Source organism: Mercenaria mercenaria, chromosome 1, assembly GCF_021730395.1.
Source record: "Mercenaria mercenaria strain notata chromosome 1, MADL_Memer_1, whole genome shotgun sequence".
Classification (NCBI taxonomy): domain Eukaryota; kingdom Metazoa; phylum Mollusca; class Bivalvia; order Venerida; family Veneridae; genus Mercenaria; species Mercenaria mercenaria.
This window is the reverse complement of record NC_069361.1, coordinates 62183580-62203591: the sequence shown is the minus strand read 5'-3', so window position 1 is coordinate 62203591 and position 20012 is coordinate 62183580. Positions and strand designations below refer to the sequence as shown.

Genomic DNA, 20012 nt, shown 5'->3' with positions numbered 1-20012 from the left:
TAAATGGAAAGATAAGCGAATAGTTAAAGCATATTGATTAAAACATTTACGTTTGCTTTGCAAAATAAAAGAACACCCATACATGGGCTCCCAATGTAGTATGAAGTGTCTGCCTGCTAGTCATAATCGTTAACGATTGCTAAGCAGTAAAACATAGGCATAGACATAGTGTCCGGTAACTGCATACATGTTAGCAAATTCTCTGGGGATCTTCTTTCCATCCGGTAATCTATTTCTGAATGAATATGTAATCCCCTGGAATAGATTACTGTATTTTCAGCCGATAAAATGAATGTTTGCTGGATTCAATAACGGTGAAACTATACATTGCTTTATAACTAAAATTGTTCATAACAAGTACAATAAGGCATTTAATAAAATATACATGGTACTGGAAAGTTGGCAATCATATGATCAAACAAAGTCCCCCTTCAGCTCAAATACATTACAATTAATGGGAGTAATCACTGGTTATTGACATATCAAAAGTCTAAAAATAATAGAGTATATATTGTCGACGGTTTGATGGCAGCTCTAATTTATCCATACAACTGGCTCAGATATATGGCAACAGTAAAGAATGTATTAAAGTTGTGATACCTGATGCGTAGAGACAGGAAAATATGTCTAAGTGCAGTGTTTTTGCCATAGCGTATTTGACAGAGGTACTTTCAAACTTTGAAATAGACATTTCAGCAATCAGATTTTATTTATTTATTTATTATTTATTTATTTAGTTTATTTCGGCGCACCAACACAGTATGTGTTATATGGCGCCAAACAGGACTACACATTTTGGTTTCACATCTCATTTACATCGAAATAAAACATGAGGTATGGAATCAAAATTTGCATACCTGCTGGAATCACAGAGTTACAGCAAAACCAAGTGTTAAGGCCCTATTAGTCGCCTCTTACGATCATGCAAGGGTAAGGCAGTGGTTCCAATTCTTTTCATACACAGATCGTCCCAGAACCACAATTGTGTAGAAAATAGTTCATTCACCCCAAAATACAAAAGATGCCTAAAATGCCATGTAAAGAATCAGGAGTCAAACTGTCTGAATATATTGTATCTGTAAATTACCTGATATTGTTGGTGATATGGTCAAGTGTGACAACAAATTCTGTAAATTAAAGTGGTACCATAAGATAAGATAATATAAATTTTATTTTGAGTCGGCAAGACAAGTAACAATACAACATAAGCACTCTAGGTGCTTTTGAACCGACTATATGCTAACAAATTTATAAGGAACAAAAGTAGAACAAGCTGTAAAAGAAGGACATGGTTAAAAAACATATGAACATTAGAATAATTATTGTTGCAAATTAACCTAAAAATTACATCTAGCACAAAGACAGAACATTATAATAGCATTGCACAATCAAGGAGATCTGGTATATAAAACAAACCATACATATTAGCACATGGAAGGAAACATAAAAATGACACGGCAGCATTTTGAGTGTGATACTGATAGATTTTATATTTAACAGCCATGTAAAGCAGTACATTTAAGACCATGTAATTGATTTAAAAACCAAGTAACAGCTGCTGTTCTAGGTCTGTGACCTAAAAAACTGCAATAAGAAAATAAAGGTAAAAAAGTGAAGCCATCAAAACAAGCACAAAAATGCATAATTTAAGAGAAAGCTAAAGGAAGTTATCATCTCAGGATCAGACATGAGATGAACTGAACAGCAACTACTACATGATAACAAGAAAATTAAAGAAAGCATAACTGCAGGAAAAGCCATGCAAATACAACTGCATGCAAGACATAACTGAAAGACAAGGTAAAATAAGAAAATAATACTACTGCATGATGGAAATCAAGAAAGCTAAACTAATAAATAATATACAACTACATGCAAGCAAAACCAAAAATACAGGGCAAAACTTAATTACATAATGTCACACAGGAAAAACATATACATCATCAAGTATGCTGCTGACCTGTTCTATGGGGGTATATAAAAAGATGCGACTATTAAAGAGATTCAAGTTTTGCACAATGAACATTTACAATCATTTCCATTCCAAAAAGAGATCTGATTTTTAAACTGACTGAAGTTTACAGCAGTTCTGTAGCTTTCAGGAAGGGAATTCCACAGAACAGGTGCAGCATACCTGAAGGTGTTCTTACCAAAATTTGAAGTTCTGACTTGTGGTACCTGAAGAATATTTGAATACCTAAAGCAACTGTGAGAGGAATAAAATGGCCTTGTAAACAATGTAGTTGGTAATACAGCACAATGTTGTAATATAGGATACAGATTTCAACCGGTAGCTCTACTTTGTTAAGAATTTGTTGGCTGTACCAGGAAGGTCTAATACGTATCAGTTATTCCAGGTTGTACATGTAGATTATTGAGTTAGTAATAAATAAATGATTGAAATCAATTAAATAATTGAATGGAGGTTTCGGTTACTATCTTACGTTGCATGTATATTCCATCTTATGCCTTATTATACTTGTTATGAACAATTTTAGTTATAAGCAATATATATTATAAGAAAATTAAAACTTTTCCGGGTTTTCCGGGTTATAAACTGCCCTGTATCTCTATCCGTCTTATTTAGTGGTTTTAAACCTTAAAAATGGACAAGTAATTACTTTCATAGATCTACTGTGAAATGGCTCGTAAAGTGTGTAACGCTGGGAATATTGTTCATTATTTATCTAGTAGGTCGGTCCAGACGTCATTCCGTCAGGAAGACCAGGTTTTACGTCATAGATATTCTGTGTCAGAGACCCTGCACTGGAAAAATCTTGTGGGTCATTACGGATGTGTAAATGCTATTGAATTTTCCCACGGACAGGGGACTCTTGTTGCTTCAGGTAAAAACGAAATTATTGTATGTTCCTATGTTCTTTACTAGCCAGTCAGATTACTCAATTAGCTTGTCAGTTACCTCCAGCAAATTTGAGGCGATCCTAGGAAATATTGAGATAATTGTCTTATATGGCAGGGCAAAGAACTATAAAATACACATAATGGCAACTGGGGATAATCGCGCGTCATCTCGTGTTAGCGCGTTGTCTTATTTCAAAGCGTTTGCCGACAATCAATCGTGATCAAATCAACAGACGCTCCTTACTGAAGTATAAAACTGGCAGTCTGTGTAATGTAATGGCCTGTTACTTTATTATTATGACACGTTCATACTTAAATTATTATTTTATTTTAAAGAGAAGAAAGAAAGGAAATTGTAATGTAATGGCTGTTCAGGACATAGTTATAAAGTAATATAGAAACAGTTCAGTATTCTAAAAATATTGCTTCTCCGAAATATTGTTCTCTCTGTTTCATACACATGTATAATTGTATATTGCTTATCCTAAGGTTAACAGAGTACAGTTCTTCTCTGTACCAGGCATACAGGTAGCCAACTGGATGCTGGCATATTTCCATTATACATTGCAGATTCATGCAGATTCAGCAGTCCGCTGTAATAACGCTCGGACATGATAGCTAATTACCAACAATGCTCTTGGGTATTTTTCCTATATAACCCTGATTAACCAGGAAAAGCTGAGGACGGCATGGGGAACCGAACTGAATAGACTCTATTAGTTATGGGTTAGCTATCATTGTCAGTGCGTCTCACTTTTCCATAAGAACGTGGGTTGAACTTTAAATAAAAGCTGTTGACTTACAAAGTGTTGTTTACTATTCCTTGTCACCGGAATTTATTACGTGACATATGCCCAGTGGTAATAAACCATTTTTTTACGACAACTGTTGATTTCTCAGATTTCCAATCATAAATTCATTCTTTCCCCGTGTAGAAAATGCTAATAACATTAAAAAAGCACCATTATCATTATAAACAAACAATCCGAAAGTAATCTTATTTCAATCATGATCAACAGACGCTCGAAACGAGATCTCATTCAGTTGTCACAGGATGTTGGCGAGATTTGCTCTATATGCCTTTCAAGTGCGTTGCCGATCTATTTTTATAGCGCTTTGGGCAGGGCCTTCGCCAGCTTTGAAAAAGTGGTTCCCACCTTCGGCATCCCGTGAGTGCCAAGTGCAGGAGAGGAGAACACGCAAGGGGGGTTCCCCCACCCCCTCTCTCTCTCTCTTGAAGTGGGTTCTGGATCTCCCCCGAGAAAATTTTAAGATTTTGGATGCCATTGAGTGTGTTTTTTTTGCATCTTGAAACCATTTTCTGTTAAGATTTTCAGTCAATTTCATAATATTTTTCAAGGATAACTATCCAACTTTTGGCCAATTTTAGCAGATTGCTATAAATGTTGATGTATTTTTAGCTCACCTGTGCTCAAAAGTGAGCTTTTGTGATCGCCCTGTGTCCGTCCGTTGTCAGCAATTTGACTGTTAACACTCTAAGAGGTCAAAATTTTAGCCCAATCTTAATGAAACTGGGTCAGAATGTTACTGTCATTAAAATCTTGGACGGGTTCGATATTGGGTCATCTGGGATCAATAACTAGGTCACCAGGTCAAATCAAAGGAAAAGCTTGTTAACACCCTAGAGGCCACATTTATGACTATATCTTCATGAAACTTTGTCAGAATGTTAATCTTGATGATCTTTAGGTCAGGTTTGAATCTGGGTCAGGTTGGTCAAAAACTAGATCACCAGGTCAAATCAAAGGAAAAGCTTGTTAACACTCTAGAGGCCACATTTATGACTGTATCTTCATGAAACTTAGTCAGAATGTTAATCTTGATGATCTATAGGTCAAGTTTAAATCTAGGCCAAGTGGAGTCAGAAACTAGGTCACCAGGTCAAATTAAAGGTAAAGCTTGTTAACACTCTAGAGGCCACATTTATGACTATATCTTCATGAAACTTAGTCAGAATGTTATTGTTAACCTTGATGATCTTTAGGCCGAGTTTAAATCTGGGTCAGGTGGGGTCAAAAACTAGGTCACCAGGTCAAATGAAAGGTAAAGCTTGTTAACACGCTAGAGGCCACATTAATGACTGTATCTTCATGAAACTTGGTCAGAATGTTAATCTTGATGATCTTTAGGTCGAGTTCAAATCTGGGTCAGGTGGGTCAAAAAGTAGGTCACCAGGTCAAATCAAAGGAAAAGCTTCTTAATACTCTAGAGGCCACATTCATGGTCATATCGTAATGAAACTTGGTCAGAATGTTAATCATGATGATTTTTAGGTCGAGTTCAAATCTGGGTTAAGTGGGGTCAGAAAGTAGGTCACAATGTCAAATCAAATGAAAAGCTACTTAACACTCTAGAGGCCACATTTATTGTCATATCATAATGAAACTTAGTCAGAATGTTAATATTGATGGTCTTTAGGTCAAGTTTAAATCTGGGTCAGATAGGGTCAGAAACTACCGGTAGGTCACCAGGTCAGATCAAATGTAAAGCTTACTAACACTCTAGAGGCCACATTTATGATAACATCTCTATGAAACTTGGTCAGAATGTTAATCTTGATGATCTTTAGGTCAAGCTCCAATCTAGGTCAAGTGAAATCAGAAACTAGGTCACCAGGTCAAATCAAAGGAAAAGCTTGTTAACACTAGATGCCACAATTATGACTATAGATATCTTAATGAAACTTGGTCAGAATGTTAACCTTGATGATTTTTAGGTCAAGTTCAAATCTGGGTCAGGTGGGGTTAAAAACTAGGTCACCGGGTCAAATCAAAGGAAAAGCTAGTTAACACTCTAGAGGCCTCGTTTATGATCATACCATAATGAAACTTGGTCAGAATGTTAATCTTGATAATCTTTAGGTCACATTCAAATCTGGGTCAGGTGGGTTCAAAAACTAGGTCACCAGGTCAAATCAAAGGAAAAGCTACATTGTTGTTAACACTCTAGAGGCCGCATTTATGATCGTACCATAATGAAACTTGGTCAGAATGTTAATCTTGATAATCTTTAGGTCACGTTCAAATCTGGGTCAGGTGGGGTCAAAAACTAGGTCACCAGGTCAAATCAAAGGAAAAGCTACATTGTAGTTAACACTCTAGAGGCCGCATTTATGATCATACCATAATGAAACTTGGTCAGAATGTTAATCTTGATAATCTTTAGGTCAAGTTCAAATCTGGGTCAGGTGGGTTCAAAAACTAGGTCACCAGGTCAAATCAAAGGGAAAGCTTGTTAACACTCTAGAGGCCGCATTTATGACCATACCATAATGAAACTTGGTCAAAATGTTAATCTTGATAATCTTTAGGTCAAGTTCAAATCTGGGTCAGTTGGGTTCAAAAACTAGGTCACCAGGTCAAATCAAAGGGAAAGCTTGTTAACACTCTAGAGGCTGCATTTATGACCATACCATAATGAAATTTGGTCAAAATGTTAACCTTGATGATCTTTAGGTCAAGTTCGAATCTGGGTCATGTGGAATGTGACCTACTGACCTTTTTTTTTGTTTTTTAAGATACAGCCTTGAAATTTGGATGACATGTACAGTTTTGCACACTGATCTTAAAACTGACTTCAGTGGCCATGAATGTGACCTATTGACTTACTTTCTTGAGGGGCCTCCGTGGCCGAGTGGTTAGAGTCGTTGACTTCAAACCATTTGCCCCTCATCGATGTGGGTTCGAAACCTCATTTGGGGCGTAGAATTCTTCACGTGAGGAAGCCATCCAGCTGGCTTACGGAAGGTCGGTGGTTCTACCCAGGTGCCCGCTCGTGATGAAATAGTGCACGGAGGGGCACCTGGGGTCTTCCTCCACCGTTAAAGCTGGAAAGTCGCCATATGACCTAAAATTGTGTCGGTGCGACGTTAAACCCAACAAAATAAATAAATAAATAAATTACTTTCTTGAGGTGAGCGATACAGGGCCTTCAGGGCCCTCTTGTTATAGTTGAGATTATGTCGGCATTTTGTTTGATTTAAAGCAGTTGTTTAAGATAAATAATCATATCTTAAAATAATTACCAAATAATTAAATAATTAGAAGAAATTAGCTTTCGTTTTGGTTTGTTTTATTACGTTGCGAAAAAAAACAATTGTTTCCATTTTTTAAAAATATACAGCATTTCTTTTTATGCCCCTGCCATAAAATAGAGGGGTGGGGGGCATATAGTGTTACCCCTGTCCGTGTTTGTGTGTGTGCATGTTTGGGAAAGGGTGGTGTTCATGTCCAGGCCATAACTTTGACATGTATGGTCCGATTACAGAATAATTTGACACAAATGATAAGTATGGATAAACGATGTGACATGCGCAAAACCCATTTCACTAGCTCAAAGGTCAAAGTCACAGTCCTTGGTTGAACTTAGCCAATTTTCACTACATATAAACTGATAATGTGGTCTTCGTGTCCGGTCCATAACTTTGACATGCATGGTCAGATTTCAAAATAATTTGACACAAATGATAAACATGGATAGACGATGTGTCATGCACAAAAAAATTTCACTAGCTCAAAGGTCAAGGTCACAGTCCTTGGTTGAACTTAGCCAATTTTCACTACATATACAGAATACTAAATTTTCTGGTTTTCCTACAATTTTTTTTTTTTGTAAATAAATATGGTCAAGGGTCCTTCTTTTAGTATGTGAGCAGTACCATGCCTGTGACCTTTCTCCTGTTGCGGGGGCATCCGTGCCGGTGACACATTTCTAGTTTATTTAATGAAATGTAAAATTATGTTTATTTCTAATGCTATTATTTATTTGTTTTGTATGTCTTTGCCATACTTCATGTGTATTCTTTGTAAATGGGCAAAGGCAAATTGTTTTGCTGACTATGCCAATAAACTTGAAAGTTGAAACTTGAATTTAAACAATTATTATAAATTATAAAAGATTGTCCTTTAAATCATACCGGATTAAAGATTCATCAGATAATCGTTTAGTTATGATTAATCCAGTCAAAGAGTGTTGATACGTTTGACAGGAAGTGTGCCGAAGTTGTTTTCACACCCGTGGGCAATCATGACAGATTCCGCGCGTTGTAGATGCAATATTTCGGCACTTTTGATCAAAGTAAAAGATCAAATTTAATGCGAATAAACTGGTATGGCTGATGTTATACTTGGCCAAAAAAGTGGTCCGGCCATGGCCGGACCGGCCAAACCGTCTGCGATGGCCTTGTATGGACAATATCCCCACTCGCGTCAAAACACTCGAAAGACCAAAATGGAAGTAATTTCTGATGAAATTTTCATCACTGCCGACGTTTTACATGCTATAGGTTTAAATGCCGATTATGTCACGAATTGGTCATTAATACAAATAAAACTTACATATATTGAAAGGGAATTCAATTCCTCATTGATTTATATAAAAATTATCAAATAATATCCAAAATTACAAATTTTCTGGTGATTTAAACCTATGTATGTACTGTACATGATTATCGTTTACTGTGTCTACTTAAGAAATGAAATAATTTTTTCGGTGTTTATGCGAAATGAACAACAGAATAGGATCGGCAAATTAAACATGAATCGCCAGCGCGATTCATGTTTAATTTGCCGATCCTATTCTGTCGTTCATTTCGCATGAACACCAAAAAAAATAGTTTCATTTCTTATATTTACATTATATTTCCTTTCCATTTGTAAACAATGTAATATTATGAATTGCATATAATTTGTAGCATTTAACATTAAAATCAGCTTCCTGGCCATTCTGTTCACCAGACAGAACAACTGCGACGTCATCTAAGGAACGTTCTCCCTGACTATACGCGGACGTCGTCAAAACAGCGGTCGGTTATCACTAAGCAGCGATGACGTAACTTTCGCGCCTTTCCGTTTGCTGTTCATCAGGGGTTCCATTTGACCCGGGACCCCGGGTCCGGACCCGGGAGATTTTCAAAAGACGCTCAAAGGACCCGGCATGATACTTGCCTGTGCGTCCTTCGGGACCCGGAGGCATTTTCCTTTGATAATCCTTTCTCTTATCATTCATTCCTTCAATAAAACTATTTCCACGATAGACACGTGTATTCCAAAATAAACACTCGCGGTCATGCCCTCCTGCCTTTGATCGTCTGCAAAATCCCGCCCTTTCTCCTGTAGACATGCCTCGCTGATTTTTTATCAGCAAGTTACGTCACGGCGAGTGCACATAGGTAACAAGAATCAACGAAGTGTTGAAATTAATTGATAAAGCGTATTGATCCTGTGTACTGTCAAAAAAGGCGCCAATTATTAAATTATCGTAAGCAGCTGATTACCGAGCATGTGAAAAGTACCCTGCAAGATTTTTTCATGCAAACTTTAAATTAGACCATTGCTTGGTAATCATACCGTAATTTGAATGAATTTTGAAAGCAAAAATAAGTTTAGAATGTCCGTTCACAAGTCTAATTACATCCGATTGTCATATGCATATTTCCAAAATTCCTTTAAAAAACTGACTTTCAATGCAGTTTTTAATGATAAGTAGCATCATTATTTGAGGATCTTTCTCCGATTTAGCTTAGTTGGCCAAGTAAACTGAGCAAAAACTACTTTCTGATGACATTCCGAAAGTGTACCAGTATCCGGATAGTGCATTTTGGATACATTTTTATGGAGTGTTATAGCACTGTTCTGTTATTAAAAATTAAATGAAACATAGAGGAGCAAAACCTAATCAAAATAACATGAATTTTGATAAATATTAGTTTACAATATATGACCTGAAACTGACATTTTTATTATGCTGTAACATGAGCTTGGGTTTATTGTTTTCTTAGTATAAAGATCTAACTAAATAAAAAATATAGTCAATTGTATGGACGTGTTGGGACAGGACTCCTGTATTTCGGAAAAGGACCCTTCAAAATTTGGGCCTAAGGGTCCTGGGACTCTTGGGTTTTCAGGTCTAGTGGAACCCCTGGTTCATACGAAATGAATGTCAAAAGTTTCAATGGAAAAGAATAGGGCGAATGTTAATATATGCCAATATGCGCAAGCGCTAAAACCAATAACTTTACACGACTGTGTACTGTGATTTATCCTCCATTATTTTGGTCCTTCAAAGTTTTGACGTTTAGATTGCCCCGTCACAAATATAAAACAATCTGAACATCGAATTATTTTTGACAAACTTATCTTGTATTTGTATTCATGGTAAAAAGATGAAGGGATAACATTTCAAAAGTCAATTTTATTCAAGTAAAAAAGATGGCATCAGCTACATGTTTGCAACATACTTCTTGAACATGGTCATTTTCAGTCACTTTTTCAAGCCACGGAAATTCCTGAACTAGGAATCGTTCCATACAGTTCTTGTCCTTATTTATTTTTTTTATGTTAGATTCACTTTCGGTTTCACTTTCAATATTTTCAATATTTGCACTAGATACGTTATCGTTTTACGCAAAGTTTTTCTAATTTTAACTGCGACATAATCACATCAGAATGTCAAAATTTTGCATTGATTTGAATCTGACTTGCAAGCAGAAGGTCACAGGTTCAATTCCTGTATCTGGCTGCACATTTTCCCGCTCCTATTACATTGGTTCTGTGAGTGGTGGCTAACCTTGGAATCCTAGAGCTAGGGTGAAGCAATGGCTGGGTTAGTCAATAGAATCTTAATTTGTCTTTGAAAAAAAAGGAGAGAGGAATGCAGCAGTGTGTATATAATGTATATAATTGGTCTATGATATCGATTGTCTGATTAGCTCAGTTGGTAGAGCATCTGACTTGCATGCAGAAGGTCGCAGGTTCGAGTCTTGTATCGGGTTGCACATTTTTCCTCTCCTATTACATAGGATTGCGGAAGTTCTGTATTGCTAGACAACTCTTTTAGAATTTAAGAGGCATCAAATATATGTTAGGACATGCATAAATAATATAAATATGTTTGCATCAATTCAGGCCCGACATTTTATTTGTAACGTGATGAGCAAATGTGATTATTTAGTATGGTTTTGAAATAAAAACGTGTAGGGGTGCTGATTTCGCCTGATTCTATATGCACAGAAATCTCAAGTGACAGGCAAAATCTTTAAAATGTAAATTTTTTTTTTAAATTTAACTTTGTCCCTCACATTTCTGCGCGCCGTCATTAATATAGCATAAAAATCGCTATTTTAAGTGAAATAAGTAAGTTTACAACATCATGCATGTCCTAGCATATATTTGATGCCTCTTAAATACTTCTGTAATCCTAGCCTATCCTCATAGGATTGTCTAGGAATATGGAACTTCTGTAATCCTAGAATCGGAGGCTAGGATTACAGTACAGTTATTGTAGCCACTGCCTACTTTAAATGACTGAACAATGTCGGTGTTTGAAATATATTTTGTATCGCATCCATTGTGGAAACAAAGCGAGTCAACTGTTGACACATTAATTTATTAATTCGGGAATGGCTGCGAATAACTTCACGATAAAGTTGAGTACAGCTAAATTAGGTCCAGTTACTGTGCAAACACCGCTACTTTCAATCATCTAATTCAATTATCTAAATTTATGGCGAATGCAAAAAGCATATTAAGTGAGCTGCGTGTTATGAAAATAAATTGGTCAGCACATAAATCAAAGGTGTGTGTTACGTAAACAGTAAGTACTACCTAATCAACCATGCGATTATTGGAAAACAACGATCTCTGACTGGTCGAGAGCAAAAAGCAGTCACCGCAAAGCCTTTGATTGACAGGCAAACTTCAGACAAAGTAGTTCTGTTGTGTAATTGGTAAGCTACGCATTTGACAATTTTTTTTAAAGCGTCCTGGGGACTCGCTGTTGGAATATTTGTGCGTCCTTTTCCAAAAAGTATGCGTAAAAATATGCAGAATAAAGTGTTTCCGAGAACTCTGGTAGTAACAATGATCCTTCCATATTTGATAAATATGGTTTATAGCAGGAACAATGACCCCTCTGTATTTTATAGATCCATAGCAGTAACAATGACCCTTCTATATTTGATAGATCCATAGCAGTAACAATGACCCTTCTATATTTGATAGATCCATAGCAGTAACAATGTCCCTTTTATATTTGATAGGTCAGTGGTTCTACCCAGGTGCTCGCTCGTGATGAAATAATGCACGGAGGGGCACCTGCGGTCTTCCTCCACCATTAAAGCTGGAAAGTCCATATGACCTATCATGTGTCGGTGCGACGTTAAATCCAACAAAAAAAAAAGAAGATCTACAGCAGTAACAATGACCCTTCTATATTTGATAGATCCATAGTAGTAACAAAGACCCTTCTATATTTGATAGATCTATAGCAGTAACAATGTCCCTTCTGTATTTGATAGATCCATAGCAGTAACAATGTCCCTTCTATATTTGATAAATCTATAGCAGTAACAATGAAGATCCATAGCAGTAACGATGTCCCTTCTATATTTGATAGATCCATAGCAGTCACGATGTCCCTTCTATATTTGATAGATTCATAGCTGTAACGATGTCCCTTCTATATTTGATAGATCCATAGCAGTAATGATGTCCCTTCTATATTTGATAGATCCATAGCAGTAACCATGTCCCTTCTATATTTGATAGATCTATAGCAGTAACGATGTCCCATCTATATTTGATAGATCTATAGCAGTAACGATGTCCCTTCTATATTTGATAGATCTATAGCAGTAACAATGACCCTTCTATATTTGATAGACCCATAGTAGTAACAATGACCCTTCTATATTTGATAGATCTGTAGCAGTAACAATGACTATTCTATATTTGATAGATCCATAGCAGTAACAATGACCCTTCTATATTTGATAGATCTGTAGCAGTAACAATGACCCTTCTATATTTGATAGATCTGTAGCAGTAACAATGACCCTTCTATATTTGATAGATCTGTAGCAGTAACAATGACCCTTCTATATTTGATAGATCTGTAGCAGTAACAATGACCCTTCTATATTTGATATATCCATAGCAGTAACAATGACCCTTCTATATTTGATAGATCCATAGTAGTAACAATAGCAGTAACAATGTCCCTTCTATATTTGATAGATCCATAGCAGTAACGATGTCCCTTCTATATTTGATAGATCCATAGCAGTAACAATGACCCTTCTATATTTGATAGATCCATAGCAGTAACAATAGCAGTAACAATGACCCTTCTATATTTTATAGATCTGTAGCAGTAACAATGACCCTTCTATATTTGATAGATCCATAGCAGTAACAATGACCCTTCTATATTTGATAGATCCATAGTAGTAACAATAGCAGTAACAATGTCCCTTCTATATTTGATAGATCTGTAGCAGTAACAATGACCCTTCTATATTTGATAGATCTGTAGCAGTAACAATGACCCTTCTATATTTGATAGATCCATAGCAGTAACAATGACCCTTCTATATTTGATAGATCCATAGTAGTAACAATAGCAGTAACAATGTCCCTTCTATATTTGATAGATCCATAGCAGTAACGATGTCCCTTCTATATTTGATAGATCCATAGCAGTAACAATGACCCTTCTATATTTGATAGATCCATAGTAGTAACAATAGCAGTAACAATGTGCCTTCTATATTTGATAGATCCATAGCAGTAACAATGTCCCTTCTATATTTGATAGATCTTTAGCAGAAACAATGTCCCTTCTATATTTGATAGACCCATAGCAGTAACAATGTCCCTTCTATATTTGATAGATCTATAGCAGTAACAATGTCCCTTCTATATTTGATAGATCCATAGCAGTAACAATGTCCCTTCTATATTTGATAGATCCATAGCAGTAACAATGTCCCTTCTATATTTGATAGATCTATAGCAGTAACAATGACCCTTCTATATTTGACCAGGAAGGTCTAATACGGGGAGTAGAAACTTCTTATAAATCAATACATTTATCTGTATTATGCTGTCGTCCATACCTGTAAATATCGACCAGTCGTTAGCAATCGATGTTTTTTGTTTTCGCCACTATCGATTAGCGTGTAATTAGCATATTACCTCATGTTAATAATGGAGCTATAACACTTATTGTTCAAAGGGTTTACCAGTCACATGTTAAGTGGCAATAATTAGATGATCAGGGATTGATCTAAAGGGATTCTGATGCAAAAACTGCATGCGACTGCATGTGGTGATATGCTTAATTATTATGAATTAACTCGAACTCACTTCCCTAAGAAATATTTTACCACGTAACTTCAAACCTTTATCAAAGGGCCGATTTTGTTGGATTTGAATATAAAAAAATGGAAAATAACAGAAAGCTGACACTTTCCTTAATCTTGTAGAGCCATAATTATAATTATTGTTTATAATGTCAGATTTCTACATACAAAAACAAACATTCTTCTTGAATGTAGGGAATGTTTCAAACGAAATTGTTGTTTAAACTCCAAAAAATAGTTTAATAAATTTAATCTTAAAACTGATGTGTGAAAAATACAATGTTAAATACATTGTATTTTTCACACGTCAGTTTTAAGATTAAATTTATTAATAATATATTAATAATATTTTTTTTAAAAAAAAAGGCCGACAACGAAGTTACATTTAGTATTCCGAACTTTTAGATAAAACTGCAGAAAATCATCTAGGTTTAACACGCATTTAAATGGTGAAGAACAGAGCACTTTCATAAACAAATACTTTCAGGCAACAGTTCACAGTTTTGACTTGCTATTTTCATTAAGATATGTCCTATTTTTTTATCCCCCGACGAAAGTCGGAAGGATATAGTTTTGGCGTTGTCCGTCCGTCCTTCCGTCCGTCCGTCCGTCCTTCCGTCTGTCTGTCCGTCCGTCCGTCCGGAGCCATATCTAGGAAATGGTTGGGAATATTTATTTAAAACTTCATATACATGTTCACCACAATGAGTTCTTGCGGCCCGTCAAGTTTCAGTCAGATTGCCCAAGTAACACCAGAGTTATGGCCCTTAGAAGTTTCTAGTGTTAACTATATAGGGTACTATAAATATGGCAATTTCTGCATCATAACTTTTGATATATTTGACCTAGAACTATGAAACTTAAACAGAATTTAGATCACCATAATGTGGTTGTGTACACAAAATTTCATTTGGATTTATTCGTAAATTAAGAGTTATTGCCCTTTAATTGTATAAAAATCTACATATTTGTACATAACAAACTTACCATTTTGTAGAATTTCATTAAATTTCTTTCATTCTTTTCCATGAACATTTATTGTAAACATGTGAAGTTGTGTACCCACACCTGGTCGCCCCCTTACCTTGATCACACACCTCCCCCACTATCCCCCGACCCCCCCCCCCCCCCCAAAAAAAAAAAAAAAAATTCATTCCTTAATTTAGATTTTTTTCAAACAAACTTCATAAACATGTTCACCACTATGAGGTTATGGGGCTGATCAAGTTTCAGACAGATTGCCCAAGTAACACCAGGGTTATGGCCCTTAGAAGTTTCTAGTGTTAACTATATAGGGTACTATAGATCTATAGATATGCCAATTTCTGCATCATAACTTTTGATATATTTGACCTAGCAACTATGAAACTTTAACAGAATTTAGAGCACTATAATGTGGTTGTGCACAGACAATTTTGTACGGATTTCTTTTTGTAACTTCAGAGTTATTGCCCTGTACATAACAAACTTACCATTTGGCAGAATTTCATTAAATTTCTTTCATTCTTTTCTGTGAACATTTATTATAAACATGTGAAGTTGCGCACCCACACCTGGTCACCCACTTGCCTTGGTCACACCCCCTCCCATTTTTTTTTTTTTTTTCATTTATTTTAGATTTTTTTCAACCTTCCAAGTTGTACTATTCCCCCACTTCACTTCTCCACCCAGTCATGCCCCACCACTGATCATGCATCCTCCGCCCCCCCCCCCCCCCCCCCCCAACTTCACCCTTTTACCTTTTTTTTTTTCATTTTTAATTTTCAATCAATATTTATAATGAGCATGTGAAATTTTGTTTCCTGTCCCGTTCCCCTGCACCCCCACCCCCTAAAAAAATAAATATATACATATATCTATATATAGATATATATATTTCCATCCTTTTTTTTTTTTTTTTAAATGTTCAAACCTTCAACATGTTAAGTTGTGACTGCACAAACCTTGCCCTCAGCCATGTTCAAGATATCTTATCTGTGTTCTCTTAAGGACATCTGATCTTTTAAGTTCAAATGAACTTGTAAAACAGCAACACCTGGTGCCAAACCACTCAAAGAAAATATTTCATTCCAGTTAAACTTCAAGCTCACATTTCAATTAACTGCATTTAATTTTAAAAGCTAAGCTTATTACAGTAAGCATATCCCATTCAAAATAAATTCTTTAGTCCGGATCAGAGTATCATACATTTATTGTCTACTCTTTAATTAAACATTTGTTTTCTGTTAAATTGATTTTGACTAATGAAATTATTTGCTTCTTATTAACATCCTTAACTTTTTGCCGGATATATCTTTTTGCCATTCCTCACCACAAACCCTTTCGGCGGGGGATACCAATTCATCGAATTTGCTTGTTTGTTCTAAATACTCTGAATCAATAAGGCAAATATCATGTAAAAAACGACATCTTTTTCTCTGGGTAAGACAAGTCTAGATTTAGCCATTTTCACAGGGCGAAAAGTAACATTAATGTAGATATTTTCCATTTAAAAACAGATGCAGGCAATAATTTCATGGCAGAACTTTTGTTTTCAACAAAAAATTCAACAAATGCTTTCCCAGATTTTCACTGAAAGGATGAGTTAAACTGTAAGGCGTAAGTGTTTGAGTAATAGCAGAATAACCTACGGCATACGCTTCGATTGGACGACAGCATAAGATAAGATAAATGCTGGTTTCCAGTCCCCGTATCAGTTGTTCCAGATTTGATAGATCCATAGCAGTAACAATGACCCTTCTATATTTGATAGAACCATAGTAGTAACAATGTCCCTTCTATATTTGATAGATCTATAGCAGTAACAATGTCCCTTCTATATTTGATAGATCCATAGTAGTAACAATGTCCCTTCTATATTTGATAGATCTATAGCAGTAACAATGTCCCTTCTATATTTGATAGATCTATAGCAGTAACAATGTCCCTTCTATATTTGATAGAACCATAGCAGTAACAATGTCCCTTCTATATTTGATAGATCCATAGCAGTAACAATGTCCCTTCTATATTTGATAGATCTATAGCAGTAACAATGTCCCTTCTATATTTGATAGATCCATAGTAGTAACAATGCCCCTTCTATATTTGATAGATCCATAGTAGTAACAATGTCCCTTCTATATTTGATAGATCTATAGCAGTAACAATGTCCCATATATATTTGAAATATCCATACAGGTAACAAAGTTCCTTATATGTTTAATACATTCATAGCAGTAACAAAGTCTACTGTAAAATCATTTAATTTCGTGGGCATGAAATTTCATGGTTTTGGTCAAAATGGCAATTTCGTGGGGATATGAATTCATGGATTTCAACTTTTGAACATAAAATGAATGCAAATTTTACTTGTTCATTTGGATTAAATTCCGTGGATTGTCTCAACCACAAAATCCATGAAAATTAATTCCCCACAAATATTAATGATTTCACAGTATATTATATTCATGCAGTAAAGATATATAGAGAAGTTATAATGAAGAGATGTTAACAATGTGTTTTGCAGGAGGTGATGATCGTAGGGTGTTTTTATGGGATGTTGAAAAAGCTTTGTCTGATATTGGGAAACCATCTGTGATGAGAGGAGAACATAACAGTAATATATTCTGTGTTGCATTTGACATTGGGAATACAACTGCATTCTCGGGTGGTAAGTAGTGTTATTTGTCCTGCTACATTCTCAGCCAGATGGTAAGTAATGTAATATATATGTCCTGCTGCATTCTCGGGTGGTAAGTAGTGTAGTATATCCAGCTGCATTCTCGGGTGGTAAGTAGTGTAGTATGTCCTGCTGCATTCTCAGGTGGTAAGTAGTGTAATATGTCCTGCTGCATTCTCAGGTGGTAAGTAGTGTAGTATGTCCTGCTACATTCTCGGGTGGTAAGTAGTGTAGTATGTCCTGCTGCATTCTCGGGTGGTAGGTAGTGTAGTATGTCCTGCTACATTCTCGGGTGGTAAGTAGTTTATTATGTCCTGCTGCATTCTCAGGTGGTAAGTAGTGTAGTATGTCCTGCTGCATTCTCGGGTGGTAAGTAGTGTAGTATGTCCTGCTACATTCTCAGGTGGTAAGTAGTGTAGTATGTCCTGCTGCATTCTCAGGTGGTAAGTAGTTTTGTATGTCCTGCTGCATTCTCAGGTGGTAAGTAGTGTAGTATGTCCTGCTGCATTCTCGGGTGGTAAGTAGTTTAGTATGTCCTGCTACATTCTCAGGTGGTAAGTAGTGTAGTATGTCCTGCTGCATTCTCAGCCAGGTGGTAAGTAGTGTAATATGTCCTGCTGCATTCTCAGGTGGTAAGTAGTGCAGTATGTCCTGCTACATTCTAAGGTGGTAAGTAGTTTAGTATGTCCTGCTACATTCTCGGGTGGTAAGTAGTGTAGTATGTCCTGCTGCATTCTCAGGTGGTAAGTAGTGTAGTATGTCCTGCTACATTCTCAGGTGGTAAGTAGTGTAGTATGTCCTGCTGCATTCTCAGGTGGTAAGTAGTGTAGTATGTCCTGCTGCATTCTCAGGTGGTAAGTAGTGTAGTATGTCCTGCTGCATTCTCGGGTGGTAAGTAGTGTAGTATGTCCTGCTGCATTCTCGGGTGGTAAGTAGTGTAGTATGTCCTGCTGCATTCTCAGGTGGTAAGTAGTGTAGTATGTCCTGCTGCATTCTCAGGTGGTAAGTAGTTTTGTATGTCCTGCTGCATTCTCAGGTGGTAAGTAGTGTAGTATGTCCTGCTGCATTCTCGGGTGGTAAGTAGTGTAGTATGTCCTGCTACATTCTCAGGTGGTAAGTAGTGTAGTATGTCCTGCTGCATTCTCGGGTGGTAAGTAGTGTAGTATGTCCTGCTACATTCTCAGGTGGTAAGTAGTGTAGTATGTCCTGCTACATTCTCAGGTGGTAAGTAGTGTAGTATGTCCTGCTGCATTCTCAGGTGGTAAGTAGTGTAGTATGTCCTGCTACATTCTCAGGTGGTAAGTAGTGTAGTATGTCCTGCTGCATTCTCGGGTGGTAAGTAGTGTAGTATGTCCTGCTACATTCTCAGGTGGTAAGTAGTGTAGTATGTCCTGCTGCATTCTCGGGTGGTAAGTAGTTTAGTATGTCCTGCTACATTCTCGGGTGGTAAGTAGTGTAGTATGTCCTGCTGCATTCTCGGGTGGTAAGTAGTGTAATATGTCCTGCTGCATTCTCGAGTGGTAAGTAGTGTAGTATGTCCTGCTGCATTCTCAGGTGGTAAGTAGTGTAGTATGTCCTGCTGCATTCTCGGGTGGTAAGTAGTGTAATATGTCCTGCTGCATTCTCGGGTGGTAAGTAGTGTAGTATGTCCTGCTGCATTCTCAGGTGGTAAGTAGTGTAGTATGTCCTGCTACATTCTCAGGTGATAAGTAGTGTAGTATGTCCTGCTGCATTCTCGGGTGGTAAGTAGTGTAGTATGTCCAGCTGCATTCTCCGGTGGTAAGTAGTGTAATATGTCCTGCTGCATTCTCGGGTGGTAAGTAGTGTAGTATGTCCTGCTGCATTCTCAGGTGGTAAGTAGTGTAGTATGTCCTGCTACATTCTCGGGTGGTAAGTAGTGTAGTATGTCCTGCTGCATTCTCGGGTGGTAGGTAGTGTAGTATGTCCTGCTACATTCTCGGGTGGTAAGTAGTGTTATATGTCCTGCTGCATTCTCGGGTGGTAAGTAGTGTAATTTGTCCTGCTGCATTCTCAGGTGGTAAGTAGTGTAGTATCTCCTGCTGCATTCTCAGGTGGTAAGTAGTTTAGTATGTCCTGCTACATTCTCAGGTGGTAAGTAGTGTAGTATGTCCTGCTGCATTCTCAGCCAGGTGGTGAGTAGTGTAATATGTCCTGCTGCATTCTCAGGTGGTAAGTAGTGCAGTATGTCCTGCTACATTCTAAGGTGGTAAGTAGTTTAGTATGTCCTGCTACATTCTCGGGTGGTAAGTAGTGTAGTATGTCCTGCTGCATTCTCAGGTCGTAAGTAGTGTAGTATGTCCTGCTACA

At 36.8% G+C, this 20012-nt stretch overlaps 1 protein-coding gene across 1 annotated transcript in view; it reads left to right on the top strand.

The window, feature by feature from the left end:
- The first annotated feature begins 2584 nt into the window (after positions 1–2584).
- The window catches only part of LOC123536202 (uncharacterized), a 70064-nt gene continuing 52636 nt past the window's right edge, over positions 2585–20012 (top strand). The window contains exons 1-2 of the mRNA XM_045319174.2: positions 2585–2846; positions 17532–17675. Coding sequence (XP_045175109.2) covers positions 2642–2846; positions 17532–17675 — 349 coding nt within the window. The 5' untranslated portion in view covers positions 2585–2641. The remainder of the gene's footprint in view (positions 2847–17531; positions 17676–20012) is intronic.